General features: G+C 45.8%; 1 protein-coding gene across 1 annotated transcript in view; it reads right to left on the bottom strand.

Moving 5' to 3' along the window:
• The window catches only part of SORCS3 (sortilin related VPS10 domain containing receptor 3), a 650006-nt gene that overhangs the window by 346444 nt on the left and 281652 nt on the right, over positions 1-21910 (bottom strand). The window contains exon 3 of the mRNA XM_052660938.1: positions 21297-21396. Within this exon, the coding sequence (XP_052516898.1) occupies positions 21297-21396 (100 nt within the window). The remainder of the gene's footprint in view (positions 1-21296; positions 21397-21910) is intronic.

Below are 21910 nucleotides of genomic sequence, written 5' to 3'. Positions count from 1 at the left end.
TATAGACTATGAACGAAGCCTTGGGAAGGTGTGCACAACTTGATTCAACAGAGGGAGTGAAGATGACTTTGGAGGGAGCCACGTCTGAATGGGCCAGACAGACACCTGTCAAGGGCCAAGTGTAGTGAAGACCATCACCAAATGACGTTAAAGCCATTCCCATCCTTCCCTGGGCTGTGTGACAGCCAGCATTTTTACATGACCCAAGCGGGGAGAGAGCCTGAAAGAATAACTGATATGAAATAGATCAATAACTATAGTAAATAAGGGCTCTAGTCCCCAATTTCTGTTTTCATTTTTCAATGAAAACAAATTTTAAAATGTTTAATGTTTCCTATCTTTTACTCTCCAAGTGTTATGGAACAAAGGGAATCCATGCCTGTATTTCTTTGGACATTTTGGAACAGGGTCATTGTGGAAACTGACCAGGAAATTAATTTTCTAAGTAGGTTTTTGGTGTGGGCAGTCACTTCACAGAGCCTCAGAGATGGTTTGGCCTGCCTTGACCTCCTTCTTCCCCAGTGGTACTTGCACCCAAAGGACAGAGATGTCCCCTAAAGTTGCAGGGTATGTTGGCAAGAGTGGCAGCAGGAATGTGATATGAGGTTGGATGGTTCATCTGCTTTGTTTGGGCACTTTCTGAGGTTATCTTCACTCCATAATGGCTTATTAAATTCAGCTTAGTTAAAATGAATGTCAATGCAGTGCCACCCACTGTGTTAGGCACCAGGAAGCCTGGACAGATAATGCTTGGTTCTGGCCCTGGGGGTCTTCAATGTTTATCAGGGGAGACAGACAGGTGAATGGCTAAACTACAGGGAGATTTATGCTAGGAGAGGATAAACAGAATGCTGTAAAAGCACTAGGGAGGGAGTAATCAATTCCGCCACAAATGCTCCCCTCGCCTTCCTCATCTCTCTCCCCCCAGCAGAAGGTGCTAGGCTCTGGATTCTGGCAGAGGATGCTGGTAAAAGATCATAAGCTATAACAGCTGGAAGCCATTAGTCCCGATGCAATGACAGGAGAGGCCAGCAGAAGGCTGAACACAGGAGGTGCATCCAGGATGAAGCAGCCAAACTCAGGTGCCATCTGGATCAGGAAAGCACATAGGGAAGAGATAAAACCTGAAGCAAAAGACCTCTTGCTTAGTTAACCCTCCACAGGCCATGCCCAGGGAAAGGCTCAGAACCATGCTAAAGACTGGGATCCAGCTATACTGGAAATGCCCTCAACACCTGCACCCCGGTTTCTGTTCAAGGCAGCAACAAGAATGCTGTTTTCTGAGAACTGGAGACCTTGTGTCAGGCATTCTGATGGGTACAGGAATGGGAAAACTCAGCCCAGGCCCCAAAAGAGCTAGCCACGTTTCTACAGAGAGAAACATTAAAAACAGTATGTAAAGTGGAAAGGCCAGTCAATGCAGGAGGAAACACTGGGTGAGTTGATAAGTAAAGGTCTCAAGGAGGAGATGACTCTGCACGGGGCCCTGAAGATGGTTAGAATCCAAGTAAGTAGAGAGGCAGCATGAGGAGGAACTTCCAAGAAGACATTGTGAGCCCAAGCATAGGATCTGCTGGAGAAACGAAAGGGAACATGGAGCATGTCTGAATTCTACAAGGGTAGAAGAGTGGGCAGGGGGAAATATCTGGTGCAGGTAAGTGTGTTAGTCACTTAGTCGTGTCCAGTTCTTTGTGACCTCATGGACTGTAGCCCTCCAGGCTTCTCTGTTCAAGGAATTCTCCAGGCAAGAATACTGGAGTGGGTAGCCATTCCCTTCTCCAGGGAATCTTCCTGACCCAGGGATTTGACCCAGGTCTCCTGCGCTGCAGGTGGAGTCTTTACCATCTGAGCCACCAGGTGAGGGAGGAGCTTTAATCCCTTGCTATGGACATTAGCCGGAGAAGGCAATGGTACCCCACTCCAGTACTCTTGCCTGGAAAATCCCATGGATAGAGGAGCCTGGAAGGCTGCAGTCCATGGGGTCGCTGAGGGTCGGACACAACTGAGCGACTTCACTTTCAATTTTCACTTTCACGCATTGGAGAAGGAAATGGCAATCCACTCCAGTGTTCTTGCCTGGGGAATCCCAGGGACGGGGGAGCCTAGTGGGCTGCCGTCTCTGGGGTCGCACAGAGTCGGACACAACTGAAGCAACTTAGCAGCAGCAGCAGCAGCATGGACATTAGCCTGAATCCTGAAGCAATGAGCAGTGGCTAGCAGATTTTGAGCAGGGTGGGGACTGCATAAAAGCAAATTAACTTACATCATATTTTTCCCTGAAAAACAGACCTCCCTGCCCAATAAACACCATCCGATTGCAAGATGTCAAAGTACAGCCTAGTCTCGGATTATAAATTTACCTGCCAACTACTGAGAGTCATATCAGCTTGAGAAGGTTTGGTCTCTGCACTGTATTTATTTCCCAGTCAAAAATGCAAGGCACTAATAGCAGTAGAGAAAGAGGCAAGCTGAGGTTGAGTGGGTTCCCGGAGCACAGAAAGCCCCGGGAGTACAGAAAACACACTAAAATGTAGCAAAATCAAAGGGTAAGATGGGAGTCCAAACTCTGCCACTCAGTCATCCTCAACCAGGTCAAGCATCTACCACTTGGCTGGCTTCCATCCCCACTGGTGCTCAAATGTGAACCGGTCCTTACTGCTGTGCCTCATAATTCAAGGTAGAAGTACACACAAGCACTGCCAAAGGAGAGCGACCAAACATGTGGGAAGCATCATTTGGAAGTGCCTGGTGGTGTGGCAAGGTACATGCAGCAGTGGGATTCCGCCACCACTTTGCTAACTGACCTTCAATAACCCCCTGGGCAGTGAGAAAAAGGGTGCATTCACCTGTTCTTATTAAAGCAACCAGGGGCATCTGCCTGGAGCATAGGGAAGGGCTGTCCATCCAAAACCCAGGCTTGACTTGGCTGCGATGAACAGGAGGAAAAGAAAACATATCACAGGCACCATCCATATTCAGGTATTCAATGCTGCTTTGCCTCATGGTCAGTGAAGGGGACATGAGCTATTCAGTCAGAGAGAACTTAAACTGGCTTGCAAAACATGTATTCAGTTTTAGCAGTCACATAGAATGGAACTTGAACTTTATAGTGAAAGCTTCGAATGGATTTAATATTCAGCTTCCTGGGATTCAAATTAATACCTACTTTTTTCTACAACATGCCTTCTAAAGTGATATTCAACTGCAACCACTAATCCATTTGACAAACTCTCTCATCTTTTAAAACTTAAGTCAAACATGACCTGTTCCATGTCTCCTACTAACCACTCTCAGTAGACTTAATCACTTCCTCTTTTGTTACCAAAGCATTTAATACACCTCTATTATAATGTGTTTCCCTGAACAAAGACCAAGTCTTGTTCATCTTGGTGATTCCTGTGCCTGGCACTGTGCTAACCACAGAGTAAACTTTTAATAAATGTCTGCTTTTTTGATGCCAAACTGGGTTTATTTGCTCTTAATCCTATGTTCAACAACAAGAACTGCAAACACACTTTATTGTTGAATTCATCTTTGTTTGCCAAGACTTACATGTGCTCTTAAGTATAAGCCTGTCTCCTAAGATCTAGACCCATAAATCCAACTGCCTAAAAACTTTCATACCTGGATGTTCCATGAGGTCAAACTCAACATGCCCTAACCAAACTGATTATCTTTTGCCCAAAACCTGTTCTTTTTCTGTAGTTCATCCATGTCTAATTAATATCCCCAATCCCCACTCATTTATCTACTCAGCTGAAATTCTGAGAACCACCCTAAAATCTTTTGTATTGCAACATCCAAATAAACTCTAACTTGAGTTGACTCCATGTCTTTAGCCCTTCTCAAAGCCAACCTTCCTCTCCAACCTTCCACCACTGCAGGAGTCCAGGCCCTCAGCATCCCTTGCCCAGAGCACCACGTCAGTCACTAGCGTTTCACTTGCTCTATTTCAAATACATAGTTCTATAACTTCTTTTTTTCTAATATATAATGAAGAACTTTTCATATCAACAAAACTAATCTTTAATTATTACATGATATTCTACCACACTAATGCATTTTAATTGACTAATACATCTCTCATGGTCGGGCATTTAGATGACTTCTAATCTTTTAGATAATTATTTCAAATAATAGCAATTATTTTAATAATAATTTTTATAAGGCAATGTCATACTGGATTCTGATGTCAATCTCACCATCCTTCACCCTTACCTCCCAGAGTGACCTTTCTAAGCAACAGATCTGATCCAATGACACCCTACTCTGTATTCTGTTAAGAACAAAATAAAACACTCAACTGCCTAGCCCAGAACAGGAGACCCTTACTATGCAGCACTTTAACACCTCTCTTTCTTCCTCTGCCACCTCCCCACATGGGCTTTCAGTCTACCCCCTGCAAAGTTCCTGGGGCTTCCTGAACATGCTTCATGCACTCACACAACTCAGCTTTCATGCATGTTATTTCCTCTGCCCAGAAACCCCCTGCAACCTGCCCCCACCATGAGTCCTCAGTAAACCCTTCCTGATGCACTGACCTGGCTTCAATATTAGGTTCACCGTGAGCCCTCCTGCCCTGCCAGCTGGAGCCAGCACCTCCTTCCTCTGTGACCCAGAGCATCTATCACCCTCCTGGACAAGCCTCCATGAAAGCAAAGGCCAGGGACACAAGAAAGACACTCCAACATATTTGACAGATAAATGATTTTTTCTTTCTTCCAACTAGACCAGTGGTTCTTGACGCATTTAAAAACTTGTCCCAGGTCAAAGAACTGATGCAGTTGAGCAGGGCAAAGAGAAGCGTGGACAGGTGAGCTCAGAACCTGTAAAGGTAAATCACACGTTGGTATAGACTTCTGCCCAGTGATACTGGGCAGATCATGGACGTTTCTGAGTAAGGAATGCCATGATCAAGGTGACAATTCCTAAAAATAAATGACACATTCTGACCGGCATCATTTTTTGAAAGGATGACTGGGGTATGGGTCTGCTTCCTTATCACTTCCTCTCCCTCCATCACTTCTAGAGGTTGATGGTTCAGACCCCAAGTACACCTGAGGGTTTCAGGGTAAACTCAGCATGCATGAGTTCATACACAAGCAGCTGGAGGTTTCTAGAGAAAGCATCTTTATAGCTACTTGAGAGGAGAGGGTGATGCAGAGTACTTTAAACCATTTATAGCTGTCTTAGGGTCCAGCAGAGGCAAGATGGGCTCTCCAGACAGCCGCGTCATGAAGCTATTATTGTTGAGGAAATCTTCTTCAAGAAATAACTTTTTACAACCTTGCGTCTCCAAGACTGCTCTCCTCTGAGCTATGGAATGCTGATGCACTGTGATTTGGGATCAAGGCAGGGCGGCTGAGACCAGGAAGCCAGTGCTTTATCATTCCAAGCCGACTTTCTGGAGCTAACCTGTGTGCTAAGAGTCTGCTCTGACATCAACTCACTCCTCTCCAAAGGTCCACAGTGGCGTCAGGAAATCATCCATGCATATATCTCCTGTCACCGTCTCCCCAGGGATGATTAAAGATCCGAGGTCCAGGCCAAAGACCACTTTGGATAATTGCAGCCTATCTCTCTGCTACTCTTCTTCTGTGCCCGTCCTTTTTGTCTGGCCTGGCTTGACTGTTTTAATCAGTCAAGTGCCTCTCCTGCTACCATCCCCCAACAAGGGAAAAGGACCCCATGAAAACAGGCTGCCAATACCATCACAGTCTCAGGAGCCTGTGCCCAGGCTTGCCTTGCACCCCTATCCTCCAGCTCTCTTCCCTTCAGGCTGGTCTCTCCATTAGGGGTCTTTTCTCACCCTCTGGACTGTAGCACACCTTCTTTCTCCAACTTGGACCTTTTCCCTCTTGGTTCAGCCTTGTCTCAGACTCTCTGATTTTTCTGCTTTGGCCTGCTCTGGATCCAAGATGACCTTGGGGACCTTACCCATAGCCAGATGTCCTTGGGAGACTCCCCACCTGAGTCACCCTGGTCTGAAAGACTGACTTGGCCCCTTCTGATCCCAGTGCCCTGCAGGCTCTCAGTTTACTGGACACACAAGAACCTCAGAGCTCCCAGCTGTCTGCACCCTCCTTGGCCACCCGTCTACCTAGATTTGTCAGCACTGGGCAGTGCCTCTGTGCCACTTCACAAGAAAAGAACTGGGCTTGAAACCAGAACTCTGAGGTCCAAAGCCGTGCAAGTGAAAGCATTAGTTGCTCAGCTGTGTCCAACTCTTTGCAACCCCATAGACTGCAGTCCACCAGGCTCCTCTGTCCATGGGATTCTCCAGGCAAGAAATTTGGAGTGGGTTGCCATTTCCTTCTCCAGGGGATATTCCCAACGCAGGGATCAAACCCTCATCTCCTGCATTGCAGGCAGATGCTTTACCGTCTGAGCCACCAGGAAAGTCCTTAGTTCTGCCATTATGGGTAACCTTGGGTATATGAGAGTCTTCTCATAGGGACTTAGTTTCTTCATCAGTTTGATGAGAGGCTTGAACCTTCAAGTCACCTACTAGCTCTGCACTGCTCCAAACTGATCACATGATGCCCAAGAAGACCCTGAGTACCCAGCTAGGACAAGGGCCATTTGTTAATGGGCAGCCCCAGCATGGGATTGCCCCTTGTTTATAGGCATCAGTTGTCCTGACATCAGGGCGATGATATGAGTAATAGTAGTAGGATTTACTAACTTTGACACCTGGAGCCAGTCACTGGCTAAGCATTTGCAAGTATTTTTCATTTATTCCTCCTCTCAGCCTATAAGGTAGGTACTTGCATTATCATGATTACACAGACGAGGAAACAGAAGCTTAGAAATGGTTGGAGAGGTAGAGCCAGGATTTGCACAAAGTGGCTTCTTGACCAAACAGTGCCCTGGGGACCAGCTAGCCTCGCCCTATGGGGGTTCCTGGTGGGAATGCCAGAGCAGAGCCCTGGGATGCCAGAGCAGCTCCCTCCTGGGAACTACTGAATGCTCAGGCACCTTCTGCGGGTGACATGCCACTCCATTGTCCCTGCTCTGTTGTCTGTCTGACTTTGAAGGAAACTCAGCACCCCTGCACTCCTCTGACTTCTCCTCAATACAGGAAATGTTTGCATAACTTCTTCGCACAGGGCCATGGCACTGCATAGCAACACTATTTTAGATGTGTTAAAGAGATGATTCTGGAAGCTCAGAGTGTCCATCTAAGCCAAGGGGGGCCAATAAGCCATTGTATTATAGAGCTCATGTTTCCAATTTGGACAATCTGGGTTTGAAGCCTGGACTGGCCTCTCTGCAGCTGCGAGACCTTTGTCTTTTTGCTTCGATGTGCTCTCTCTCTCTCTTTCTCCCCCTGTGAACACCCACATTCATTCTCACTCTGTTGCCTTCCCAACTTTCTCATAAAATGGGGACAATTTTCCATTCTAGCAGTTGCTGCCATAACTGCAGTTCCTGAGGTCTTACACCACCCACTTCTCTCCCAAATCTCAGTCCTAAATGAAAGTTCCACTTAAATACAATCTCTGCCTGTGTGGGGTCCAGGCCTGAAGTGCCTGTGTGCTCCCTGGGCCTGGCACAGAGCCCCCACAAAGCAAAGAGCTCCCCAGACGCACAGTGTTGAGACAGATCATCTGTACACCACCAAGAGGGAGCAATGAGACTGCGTGCGCGTCTGCACAGATGGAGATGGCTTCCATGGGGTTACAACGCTGGAGGGCTCTCTGGGGCTCTGGAGCCAGGCCGACCTGGATGTAAAGTCCTGTTTCACCAGCTCTATGTGCCTAATGGGGCTTGGGTAATAATGGGTGGAAACTTGCTCTGCACATACTGCCCAAGGCAGGCAACCATCACTTTTAATTTATACTCCATTAAGAGAGATAGAAGCAATCAATGGATCAGTGAGAAAGTACACAAGACAGGTGGCTGGATAGAGGGAGAAATAGAAGGGATGCAGGGGGGACATTTACTGCTGTTTTAGAAGTTGAACAGATTTTGTCTAATGCTGGCTTGAGAGAGGTAGAGATTCCTTTTCCCATGAAAAAATCAGCTATCAGAGATGGGCTACCTGGAAACTGGGAGGCATTGCTGAGCAGAGGGGAAGCCAAACTGAGGTTCCTTTAAGTAGGGTGGTGGTGGAAGGGGGTTGCAGTGTTGAACATCTACTCTTTGCACTCTATGTAAATTATTTCCTTCTGAGGTTTGCTTCTTTAACCCCACTGTGAGCCCCATCTACAGATGGGAAAGCTATGATTTAGAGAAGGTTAACAGTGCATCCAGGGTCACACAGCCAGGCATGGAGTGCACTCTGAAGCCCTTTTCTCCATATCAGAGCTCCTTGCTGGGCACTAGGGAGGAATAGGAACAGTGAGTAAGTTTCTAAACCAAGCTGCACTCTGACAGCTGGGAGATCGTCATGTACATTTCTCGCACCTCTGTCCTCTCTGGTTCATTTCTTTCCTCAGTTTGGTCATCATAAGACATCTTGGGCCATTCCTCCAGGTTATGCTCATGCTGTAGAGGGACAGGCTGTCTGTCTGCTCCTGTACCCAGGGCTCTCCACATGGAGGTGCCAGCACAAGTTGGGTGCCCGTTTGTCACTGAGGTCAGTGTCTCACGTGCACTAGCTGGTCTGACCCCAACTGCAGGGGCCGGGCTTTGCTTCCTCCCAATCTGCCCTGGAGTTATTTGGCAGCCAGAGGATCCCAGGATGCTCGCCCCTCATGCCTGGACATGCCTGCCAGCTGAGCGTGTGCTGAACATTGATGTCTATCATTCTGACCTTGGGCTGGTAACGGGGGGACAGGCTGGGGGCAAGGCATGTGTGCCAGGAGCAATCTCTCTGCTTGGCTGAGCACACCAAGAAAGAAAACGATAGTCATCTCATTCACTGGTGGTGATGGCTGTTTTTGTCACAGACATCTCTACCTTAGGGGCAGTGAGACCCGTTTGCTATGTAACTGTGCATCAGAACATTAGGAAGAATATATCGTCCTGGCTTCCCAGACTCTCTGCAAAATTGTCTCTTGTCCGTGATGCTCAGAAAACACACCCAGAAGGTCCGGGGAGGACAGGGCAGGGAGAAGAGATGGAGTAGGATGCCCGACATGGGCACCTCATCAGCCCAAGAGGTTCTTGTAAGCCTTTCCCATGCGCAGCTCTCTTACTATCAGCCCCCAGCTCAGAAGCCTGCTATGGCTCCCCATGCCCTTTTGCACCGAGTTCTGACTCCATTCCTGAGCTTCGACGGGTCTACAACATCTAGCCCCATCCATCCCTCTCCAGACTTGCCACACTGCTAAACACAATATGCCTCTCAAGACCTCCAAACCCTCTTTCCCCTATGAGATTGTAATTTCTCTCCTCTTCAAATCCCAAGCTTTATTCCAGAAGTCTACCTGATTTGCACCTTTATCTTTCACTGGCTCAGACTGTACCACAGGATAGCATCTTTCTTCAAGTTCGGCACAGTATTAATTCTTCCAGTTATTTCTAAAGTGTGCATGATGTTCTTTGTTGAACATCGTCTATACACACATAGATGCATATATGCATCTAAAGAAACCCAAAACCAACAAAAACAAAATTACAAAAAACAAACAGGTTAGGCAAACATAAATCATGATGAAGTACAGTAAAGAGCTAATTTTTATTATTTCTCTTAAATGCATGAATAATCTTAGTGTAAATCATATCTTTATTTTTAAAAATATGATATACTCAATGCAAACCTCAAAGGGCACTTTGGAGAGAAGCCAGGCTATAGGTTTATATTCTTCCCATTTTCAAGTAAAATGCAAAAGAAAAAAAAAAACTAGTAATCATTTTAATGACCCTTTAAATAAATTTTTGGCTAGAGCACACTGCAGAAATTTATACAGGGGACCACATGCATATATTTGCTGAGAAAGGGACTTTGTGACTAAAGAGTGAATTTCCAAGAATCACTCTCGATTCTTTTCCTTTAAGTGATTAGCTTGAATTGAACCACACTTCACATCCACCCCGTCGTTGAGCCACACTTGCAAAGGCAAACGGAAACCTGTAAACCAGTGTCTTTCCCCTCATTGATTCACCTCTCTTTTGATTTCTTCTTTCCTTTATCCTGATTTCTCAGTCCCTGAAGTTAGACACTTTCATTCTTGAGGTTTTACTTTCTGGTTCTTTTTCTGAACATACCAAGAAAAGAAAGGTTTGGAGTTGGAATCAGTTATAAATGAAGACAGTTTGGTCCAAGTTCCGTTCTTCTCCTTTTTTCACTCCTTCCTTTCACACATTTTCCCCTAAACTCATCTCCCGAAACACTGCTCTAGCCTCTCAGTAACTGTTAATTTATGAGGCAAGAAAAACGAGCTGGTTGTGAATTAACAAGAGTGGGACCATTTCTCTCCATCAGCAGAATAATCGATCTCTCTCAGGCAGGCAGCAGATTTGGTTTTAAAAGACAGGGAAGATGATTGGAAAAACACAGGTGGTGGTGTGCCTCCTGAACAGGGCAGGAAGTAAGGCTTTCAAAAAACCAGGATTCTGGGATCTGCTTCCTCCCCACCAAAGCCAAGAAGCAGGCAGCCCAGCAGTGGAGGTTCAGGAGCCCTACAGCCAGCTCACAGGGCACCTGGATTCCAGGGTGTGGTCCTGGGGGGCAGCTTCTTCTGAGGGCTCCTTTTCTGTAGCTGGTTTCCTCCAAAACAATACTACCTTTCTCATTTTATTCTAATTATGGTCCTAGGAGGAGGGGACAAGTAAACAGTCTTTTATCCCCACTTTACAGCTTAAGAAACAGAGGCTCATGCAATTTAAGTGACTTGGTCAAAGTTCCCCAGCTACTGCAGAGAGAGGCCTAAACCAGAAATCCCATCTGTTTTTTTCTTGACACTCTGCCCTGAAGGACCCAGTCTAATTTCTCTGATAACTGTTTGCCTTGGGCATACTTTTCAACCATTCTGTGCTTCCAACATGCTAGAGCTGGCCTGGATTCCAGACCCTTGATTTCTCACTCAGGTTCATTTGAGACAGAATTCCAGCTGAGATATCCCTCAGGCTTCGAGACCAGAGATGTGACAAGCTATAGATATTTGGATGAAGCCTGTAGTTTGTAACACACACTGACTGAGATGGGTAGGAAGTACATATTCCCAACTGCTCCCCACCTGCACCCACCGTGGAACCCAGTCGGGGTTCTCCATCAGATCTGTGCGCTCTAGCTGTCAAGAGCTTCCAGGCTTGGCAGAGAACATGGCTCTGCTGCAAATGACTTCATGACCTTGGGCAAGTTCCCGAGTGGTCTCTTCTGTTTAGTGACAGCCTTCCTAGACAGTCTCTGAGGGCCCTTTTATCCCTGATACACATTGAGTCTAAGAATTAAGCATGAGTAAAAGTGAGTTACATGAGCACATTAGACCAAGGTAAGTGACCATCAGCAATCAAATCTGAATAGGTCACTGACCTCTTGGTGTCAGACTTTCATCGTTTGTAAATGGACTAATGATAGTACCAACATCATACAGTTCCTGGTGAAGTATTAAATGGGTTAATTTATATAAAGCACTAAGAATAATTTTGGCACATAGTGAAACTTCTCAAAAGCTGCTGGCTGGTATTTCACCTTCTTATCATCATCATCAACGTCATTATTATTGCCATTTTATTACTATCATAAACACTTGTTACTTTTGTTTTTAAGTTATTATTGTTGTTAAATTTTTATTTTATTTGAAGTACAATTGATTTGCAATGTGTTTTTAGTTTCAGGTGTATAGCAAAGTGATTCAGTTACATATATCCATTCTTTTTTAGATTCTTTCGAAACAGAAACAAATATTAGCTCTAAGAGGAATTTCTCTTATTTGCTTTTAAAATATAGCTTATTATGCTTCTTATTCTGAAGGAAGAAAGCAGGGTCAACAGAGATGAGATGCCTGGTTGAGACTGCAGGAAGTAGGTGGCTATGAAGGAAGAAGTATGACACAGAAGAGCTCGTCCCTTGCCTGCTATTTTGATATGCGGTGTCCTCGCCCCTGGGTTGCCAGAACAGATGCAGACAGCTTCTCCAGCTCCCTTTCCTGCTGGAGGAGGGCTGTGCATGCCTAGCTGAGAAAGTGATGCTCATGAAAATTGCATCAGCTCATGCTGATGGAGTTCCTCAACTGTGCCATGGAAGATGCTGCCGTTTTGAGTTCCACCAGCAGAGACAGTAGGTTGCAGGGAATCAGCCACCTTCTGAACAAGGAACTCTGACTTCAGAAGACCTGGCCTGAATGACAGGGCTTAGCTGGCCAATGAAGTGAAAGTGTTAGTCGCTCAGTCGTGTCTGACTTTTTGTGAGCCCACAGACTACAGCCCACCATGCTCCTCTGTCCATGGAACTCTTCAGGCAAGAATACAGGAGTGGGTAGCCATTCCCTTCTCTAGGGCATCTTCCTGAATACATGGCCATAAATCCAAGAGCTATGGGGATCACACCTTCCAAGGACTACCCACCTGACTGCCACCAAACCCAAAGTCCACAGATCGTCACATATCATCATGTAGCCCTCTGAGAGGCATAGTCCAATTGGTGGCCAGCCAGACCATCTAAGCAGGAAGGAGCCTCAGAAAGTTTAGGCCCCACCCTAGCCACTAAGGAAATGGATGCTTGTTGGGGGCCAGCGTGAGGAACTCCGCCCATGGCAAAGGTCATGAGGAAGGAAGCTTGGCATACGCAAAGGCGTTATCAAGCCTCAGGAAACCCCCTGTTCCCGAACGTCTACCCCCAAAACCAGAGTACTTTACGGGGAGCTCTCCCCCATAACCATTTCTCTCAGAAAAGGAGTTAACTTGCAGCTCCAGTTAATAAAAATTCCTGGGCGTGTTTAGAGTGTTTCAACTTACGAACTCTGGAGGTTCTCTGGCCTGCCTGATCAGGCTCGTCCGGCCGCATGTGATTGTTTACAGCCTCCCAACTGTGATAGGCACGGGATGTTTTAAAACTCTCTAAAACAGACTCTTTTGAGAAGTTAGAAGATCATTAGTATAGTATTAGTAGGATGATTAGGAATTATATTGGTGAAGGGTTTTTTCATTTGTCCTGCCAATAATTACTGCTGATTCCCTGCCCTGGGTGTGACAAGGATGTCTCAGGTCAAACCTCTCTGCTGACAGACTAGCTTGTGTGACAGCCTCTCAGCCATAAACAGCACAGAGAGTTTGGAGTATTAGCATAGGGCTTTTTTCATTGATGAGTCAATGATTGCCATCAGGCCTCCATATCCTTAGGCACCTGGGAATATATTAATCAATGTATTTGGAATATAGAAAAGGAAATATAGTAGTTTTTGATATTAGCAATGCTAGCCTTTCTGAGATAATGAATCTTCTCTTTTGTTATAAGATCACTGTATTTTGTTATAAATCACTATATCACTGTGTCCTTGCTATGCAAAAATGTAACTTTATCTCTATCTTAAAACAAAATAGATCTTAAGGGGAACATTGGTGAAGGGTTTACATTTGTTGAGCCAATATTTGCTGCTAAATCTCCATATTCCTGCCCTTATAATAAATATAACTAGCATATAAGAAAAATAAGTATTAACCTTTAAGATTAATCATGTTAAACCTTAGGTTAAGTAAATTCCTTTCTTGATTGTAACTCACTACACCCTCACCCTATAATTTGGAGGGTGGTGCCTGATTAATTTAAGAAAAAATCACCCCTGGAAAAATAAGTTTTCTGGTTAACTGACCGGTATCAGAAAGAGCCATAAAATGTCAGCAGACCTCATGGCCAAAAGATGATGAAACTCATAAGACCTTTGTATAATTTTATATGAAGCACCTGATTGTGACAAGGGTCAGGTCTGCTGACCCCCACGTGACTCTGTATTCATCCCTATGTATAACAAAAAGGTATATAAACAAACCTGAAAAATAAAGAAATCGGATCAGTTTCCGGAAAGACTGATTCCCCCGTGTCGTCTTTTCTCGCTCCCCGTTTTCCCATCTGAATTCAGCCTCTTTTTCTACTACACTATTTGTTCCTAATCTCCCTCCATATCTATAATCAAATAAGTTTTTTCCAGGACGCCGACTCCGTCCCCACCTTCGAATTCCCTGGATCCACCGGGGCTGGACCCCAGCAGATGCTCTGCGAGGAAGCTCACTTATTCAAGAACACTCTGTAACCCAAGTGGAGAACCAGGACCCTGAAGAAGATGTCTGCCTCCTCCATCTGTCCTAATGGTCTTACCCTTACCTGATGTAAAAGTCCCTCTGCCCTGCCGAACCTACTATGTGAGTCCTTTGAGTCAAAGGGAGGGCCCCGTGAGCATTGCTCAGCTTAGTTTCTCTCTCACACAGATCATAAAAGCAGCACCGTAGGGCCCCAACAAGAGCAGCTTCTATGTGTCGTCCTTATCCTGTTGCCCCAAGGACCACACTAAATACCAGCTTTTTATCTGGAGACTTACTACTCAGAATATGACACATGAGGCCAATTGGGTCCAAGGGATTCAAGCAAATTTGGGACACCCTGCCAGGTCCCACACACTGAACTCCACATCTTAGCCTATGTAAAACATTTCAAAATAAATAAATTTATAAGCAAATAGGCAGAGACAAATCTCTTAAGGAAATCAGGAAACAGTGACAATGACGGTGTGGCTGCCCTAAGCCTTTCTCCTCACATGAGGACAGTCACCAGGAGCCTAGATTACCGAGTGGCCACGGCAGCCCCCACCTGGCCCACACCTCTCCTGGGCACTATCTGTCTGGCCCTGGTCTGCATTCACATTTGAGACCCTAGGTCTATGCGTGCAGCTGTGGAACCTCCCAGCCAAAATACTTTGCTCAGAGCAAGACACTTAACAGATGGTTTAATAGACTAAAATTATCCTTCCTTTTTTTCGCATTCCTCTTTTGCTTTGCTTTAGTGTAAGAGATTTTAATATCTGTGAATGGAAAGCATACTACCTTAGAACTGATTTTCCCTGACCCTCCAGCAATCTCAGGAGACATGGTCAGGGAAAGCAGGGGGTCCAAGATTTTAAGATTCTGTGTTTTGTTTAGAGGTTTCCCATTGTGTCAAAGAGAGCTCAGGGTTATGCTGCTGTATGGAGAAGCTGACATGGAAATAACCAGCATCTGATCAGACATACAATGCCTCTTAACAGCTTGACAGAGACAGCTGGCTCATCAGAGAAATCTGAGTGGTGATTCCCACTGTATTTCTGCAGGGTAGCCTGGAAGTAATTATTCTTCTCACTGGTAAATCAATTAGGAAAGGAGGATCTAATACTCCTCTCCTCCTCCAAGAAACTGATAATCCTCTAACAGTAATGGGCAGAAAGCTCCAGGCAACAGAGTTACTATGCATCCAGGGATGAAAGCAATCTGGTCTTTGTACCTGTGGCAGGGGCAGCCAAGCTGAAGCAGGTCAGAGTAGAGAGCATGGCCTGTGTGGTCAGACAGAGGTGAGCAGAGATCCTGAATCCCCTCTTACCAGCTACTTTAGAGAAGGAAAATGGCTCATCTGCCTGAGCCTCAGGTTCTTCACCTGCCAAATGGGAATAAAACTACCAGGGCTCAGGGGATTAAAAGAAACACTAAAAACTGAATGTAGAAATGAGCTTAGCCCAGTGCCCAGAACTTATTAGGAGCTCAGGTTAAAAAAGTCTTCATTCTCTTCTGATATCAGTGCTTGCCACCTTCCCACACACCCCCTCACTCCATCCCCACACACAGGCACACACACCTCTTCCCTGCAGCAATTTGATCACATTTCCTGGCAGTCAGGACTTTCTGTGCTCTCTGTCGTTTCCAAAACACTGTTTCCAAATCTGCAGGTGGCAGCCGCTTTCGAGCCAGAGCAATTAGGCCATAACCCGCCTGCATTTCTCCATTCACTCAAAGATTTGTTCTTAAATAGACACCCATGATAGCTGAGCCCCTCTCTTGTTGAGGCACAAAGACTTCAGCCTGCTTTACAAAGCACAGTGCCGGTAAATGCAGGCTTTTAACCTTGACATGTGTCATTCTGCATGGGTCTGTAGACAGAGTCAGCTGACAATAATGAGTTCCAGGAACCCAGCGATGTTTATCTCCTACAAAGGGAAGGGTAGGCTGTGAGCTGGAGCTCAGATGCCACCAGAACAGAGGGCTCCTCCAGAGGCAAACCTCACACACACGCATCAGAAACTAATGCACTGGTCTTCAAGCTCAAAGTGGCAGGCTCAGACATCACCCAGGAAATGATCAGAGAAAGGCAAACAGCAAGAAATGCAGAATCACATCAAATGCAACTAGTGCAGATCAATGCCATTAAAACAATGCTGGTGCCACCACAGGATGGTCTAGAACAACTTCAACTCAAGTAGCTCCCAGCATTTCGCATCTATACTCTATTTAGATACAACTAGTCCAAATTGCAGCTTCCTTAAGGGAGCATTTTTCCCTGGTGGTTCAGATGGTAAAGCATCTGCCTACAATGTGGGAGACCTGGGTTTGATCCCTGGGTCGGGAAGATCCCCTGAAGAAGGAAATAGCAACCCACTCCAGTACTCTTGCCTGGAAAACCCCATGGACGGAGGAACCTGGTAGGCTACAGTCCATGGGGCCCCAAAGAGTTGGACACAACTGAGTGACTTCACTTTCACTTTTAAAGGAGTCTAGCATTGCCAGACGGAGAAGGCAATGGCACCCCACTCCAGTACTCTTGCCTGGAAATTCCCATGGACGGAGGAGCCTGGTAGCTGCAGTCCATGGGATAGCTAAGGGTTGGACATGACTGAGCAACTTCACTTTCACTTTTCACTTTCATGCATTGGAGAAGGAAATGGCAACCCACTCCAGTGTTCTTGCCTGGAGAATCCCAGGGCTGGGGGAGCCTGGTGGGCTGCAGTCTATGGGGTCGCACAGAGTCGGAACACAACTGAAGCAACTTAGCAGCAGCAGCAGCATTGCCAGATGTTTCCTAATTCGTCCCCCAAATTCGTCCCCCAAATAAACCTTTATTTATAAATAAACCTGGGAAGACTCTTGAAGACTCATCATTTACAAGTATAGCAAGCGTGGTGTGATTTACAGAAAGGCTCTTTCCTTATCTTGCCTGCTTTCTAAAGTGGTTGAGAGGACTGGCAATTATACAGATAACGATCCTAAAAAGAATCTGAGCATAGTAGATGCTCAATTAATGCTAACTAAGATTAATACTAGTAGGAGACTCTACACACATCAATATTTCTACTTTCAACATAATAGCTTATTAGCTATCTACACTGGGAAATTTTATGTTGTCAAAAAAATATTAAGACATCAACAATTAGCTTTGGGAACAACTATATAAATACGAGCACACTTTACTGTCTTGCTAAGGGTGACAGAACTCTGATGAACTCACAGCCTCCAGGGAAAGCAGTAGCCATCTGTTACATAAGTAACTCATTAGGTGAAAAGTCACTACTTCAACAAGATTAACTGAAAAATCTGCTAGAGACTACTGCCATTAGCCGCTTGATGAACAACGGGAGCTACAGATAATTTGAATGCCGAGAGAATCAAAAGAATCTTGCTTAATTGAAACAGATGAGAATTCAGATGACCACTGGTTTAAACTCTGAGATACATGTAAGACAGAACCTTTTTAAAAAGTTGCATTACAAGGTCATAATGACCCACATGTCACTAGACCAGTAAAGAAGTATACAAGGGTATTTTCATTTACATCTATCATTTTTCCTGAGTGGCTTGAGAAGCATAGGTCTAGTAAACCTAAACATTCTGGTTAAGAGAAAGTCAACACATAGAATATTTGTGCATTGCCAACATCTTGAGGCTCAGGATACAATCAAAAACACTTAACAATAAAATGAAACAGAATTTAGTTTCATCCCTCCCTGGATGATTCAGAAAGCACTTTGGGATCAGCCAGTCTCCTTATGAAGTCAATTGCTATCTCTGGTTCCAAAATAAATAAATCAGCAAATGCATGGCACTAGCCTATTTTTTGTCTCTTCCTGATCTGAGTGCAGAAAATATCTGCACTTTTAGCTTTCTGGGTGGCAGTGCCTCTTACGTGGGATTTAACTGCGTTTTGGTGGTGTTTCTCTGAAAACACAGGCAAAATGGCCTTTTGGAAAGAGTTTGGGAGTTTCTTACGAAGTTAAAACATATGTGCGTGTGTGCGTGCTTAGTCACTCAGTCATGTCTGACTCCGTGCAACCGTACAGATGATAGCCCACCAGGCTCCTCTGTCCATGGGATTCTCCAGGCAAGAATACTGGAGAAGGTTGCCATGCCCTTCTCCAGGGGATCTTCCTGACCCAGGGATTGAACCCACATCTCTTATGTCTCCTGCATTGGCAGGCAGGCAGGTTCTTAACCACTAGCACCACCTGGGAAGCCCATGATTGGCTTAACCTTTGTTAACTGGGCAATAATTCCTCTGAGAAATGGTTCCAGAGAGCCCATGATCTGAACATCATCTCTGGGATGGGGAAATGGAGGTGCCTTCTGCCCCAGTGGGCATCAAAGCCTAGCTTTATGTCCTTTCTAACCCTCAGCATTTGTCTCATCCTCTCTTTGTCTCCCACACGACTGACCACCTGTAGGTTACACTAAGAAGAGATAAACTAGGAGTAGAGAAAAATGGCAGAAGACTGAAAGATATGTTATGAGTAGGAGGCTAATGGAAAACATATGTGGCAGATGACTACCAGAATGGATGCAAACAGGCGTGACTCTTCATATGCCCCTTAGGAAAATCCTCACAAAGATAGCTGACCTATCATCTCCATGAAGAGATGATTACTTTTGTTGTGGTCCAGACATAGGTGAGAGATCATTGCTGAAGGACATCTGCCATGTGTCAAACACTTACTTCTTTCTTCTCCCAGAGTGCAGACACTCCTTGTGCTTTCACCTGACCCCAAGTCACTGTGTGGGTGGGAGGAGCTTTATGTTGAGAGTCAAAAACAAACTGCCCATCCTGCCGTTGACTATCTGAGCGACATGGGAAGGACCTTTGTCTTCCGTTGCACTCAGCTTCCTTCTTAATAAAAGGATAAGGCAGAGTGGAGATGGATCATGGCTGACTTGATTCAGTCAAGTTTAATCACGTGTCCATCATGGACATGGCACTGAGCTTAAATTCCAGATCATGAAGCAAGCTGCCTCAAGCTCCCAGGTCAGGACTAGACCATTAATTTTAGAGCCCAGGGCTGTGACCGTATGGAAGGAAAAGGAGCGAAACATGCTCTGAAGCCAGAAAACCTGGACTTGAGCATCAGGAGCCCTCGGCTCTTACTCTGGCTCCTTTTTTTACCTGGCTTTGGGGGTTTTTCTGGTTTCAGATTCTCATCTGGAAATTAAGACTATTGTTATACATGAAAGATTCTTAACCAAGACTCCATGGACATCTTGGGTCAAGAGATGGGATTAAGGGTGTTCATTAACATCCAAAAATTCTTAGCAAAATTTTGTGTGTGGGGGGGGTGGGTATGTGTCTAAGAGGAAATCTAGAGCTTTAAACATATTTGCTGAGGAGTTGCAGTTCAAAACCCATCAATAACTGCTTGTTCAGATGAAATCTATGATCCTTCCCAGGTCTAACATTCAATAATTCAAATAACAATATTGAAAAATGGAAAAATGACAACCCTTTGTGATTAAAAAAAAAGAGAGAGAGAAACTACTCAGCTAAAACCAGGAACAGGCATGTATGCAGTCATCCTGATTACCAGGTTTTTGGCACCTGGCTGGTGGGCACACTCCCAGGTGCTGCTGGCCACCAATGCTGAGCCAGGAGGCTGTCACCAATTCTGCTCCTCCCTTCACTGGGGATAGCTAGGTGGGAGTGAGAAGGGTTGGCCCTGGGTTATGATGCTAAGGGTTTGAGTCCAAGTTGCTCTGCTTTGAGTAGCACTGGCAATCATTGCTCTCAGTCACAGCTTGGACTCTGCCAGGTTGGAATCAGAAATCAGGGACACCTGAACAATGGGTTGAAGATCACCCCTGTGCCTACCTCGCTAAAGAAAAGGTTTGCGAAACCACTGGCGAGTAAAATCAGATGACAAGGGGAGAGCTAGGCAGTGCAATGCCATCTCCAGTCCTTCCAGGTCAGTCGCTCAGTCGTGTCCGACTCTTTGCGACCCCGTGAATCGCAGCACGCCAGGCCTCCCTGTTCATCACCAACTCCCGGAGTTCACCCAAACTCATGTCCATCGAGTCGGTGATGCCATCCAGCCATCTCATCCTCTGTCATCCCCTTCTCCTCCTGCCCCCAATCCCTCCCAGCATCAGGGTCGTTTCCAATGAGTCAACTCTTCACATGAGGTGGCCAAAGGATTGGAGTTTCAGCTTCAATATCAGTCTCTCCAATGAACACTCAGGACTGATCTCCTTTAGAATGGGCTGGTTGGATCTCCTTGCAGTCCAAGGGACTCTCAGGAGTCTTCTCCAACACCACAGTTCAAAAGCATCAATTCTTCAGCGCTCAGCTTTCTTCACAGTCCAACTCTCACATCCATACATGACCAATGGAAAAACCATAGCCTTGACTAGACGGACCTTTGTTGGCAAATTAGAAACCCTGAAAAGGCCTTTCGTAACTGTGGGGTATCTCCTGGGGCCAGGCCTGCCTAAGTTTCTGAATAGGAGTGCCCCCCTCGCTGGGGAAAGATCACATCTCCCCACAGCCAACAGATCGTACAGCACTTATTTTCTATAATCATCCGTCATTCTGTGGAACCCAGGCCCCCTTCTTCCAAGAGGTCTCTGTGAGCAAAGTCTGACCTTATACAATTTCACCCAGGGGATTTTCCCGACCCAGGTATAGAACCCACATCTCTTACATGTCTCCTGCACTGGCAGATCGGTTCTTTACCACTGCACCACCTAGGAAGTCCAGAGTCAAGCCAACCCATTCTCAAATCCCAGATCTGTTAATCACCATACTATCTGTTACTGTCTGGCTTTAGGCTAGAAAGTTACTTAAACTCTCTGAGCTTCAGTTTCTTCCTCTGTAAAATGGGGATAGTAATCATTTGTACCCTAGAGATTCACTGTGAGGTTGCATGAGATAAAGTGTGTAAAGCACACAGCACAAGCCCTCCTTGGCACAGAGAAGCTCCTAAAATAGTTACATAGTTTTACCATTGCTGTTGTTGTTACCATTGTCACTATTATCTCAAGGCAGTTGTTTGAACTATAGTGCTTATGGTGTTCTTGACATAAAATAGACATTCTGCAAGTGACTCCATGGCTACTGTCTTCTTCTTAACTCTTGGCCTTTGGCTTCCCTGCCACTCCACAGGGAGTACTCAGGACCCAGTGATCCCCCTTCTCACCTTCCTTTTGTTGGTGGGGTTGACGTACAGGTAACTGAGGACAGTCTTCAAACCCACTTTGTCATTCAGCTTTTCATAGGTGGTGCCATAATCTGTTGATCTGCAGGTAAGAGAGGAAGAAAGAAAGGAAAAGACTGTTTTAATGGGGGATTGTGTTTCCAGAGGAGCCCAGCTCTACCCTGACCTGCATCTTTGTTCCCAAATTACATGAGTGCTTAAAAAGTGTTCCTCTGAGATAAAAGGCCCCATTGATTTTAGAACAGCAATTAGACTAATAATGCATCTGCTTACTACCTAAGCTTGCTCCCCTTTGTTCCCGGTCTTTCTCAGAGACCTACTTTCCTGCCCTTTGTGAAGTGGTGCGGTGACAGGTAGGCTGCCTCCGGTGCTCAGCGCTCTGTCCTCCCAGAGCTCTGCGGGGAGAGGCCTGAGTCCCTGCCGGGGGAACAGTAGGGAGAAAGGCCAGACCTTCTCCTGAGGTACAACCACCTTCACACCCCTCTACTGAGCCTGAAACCAGAAGATCCTCAGAGAGGCAGGAAGTGCGCATCCAGGAGCCTCATGGGATCCAACAGCCAAACCGGCCACACCCAGCAGAGTCCGATGCTTCCCAC

Source organism: Budorcas taxicolor, chromosome 23 (assembly GCF_023091745.1).
Source record: "Budorcas taxicolor isolate Tak-1 chromosome 23, Takin1.1, whole genome shotgun sequence".
Lineage (NCBI taxonomy): Eukaryota > Metazoa > Chordata > Mammalia > Artiodactyla > Bovidae > Budorcas > Budorcas taxicolor.
The sequence above is the reverse complement of the archived record's forward strand: the minus strand, read 5'-3'. Positions and strand labels throughout refer to the sequence as shown.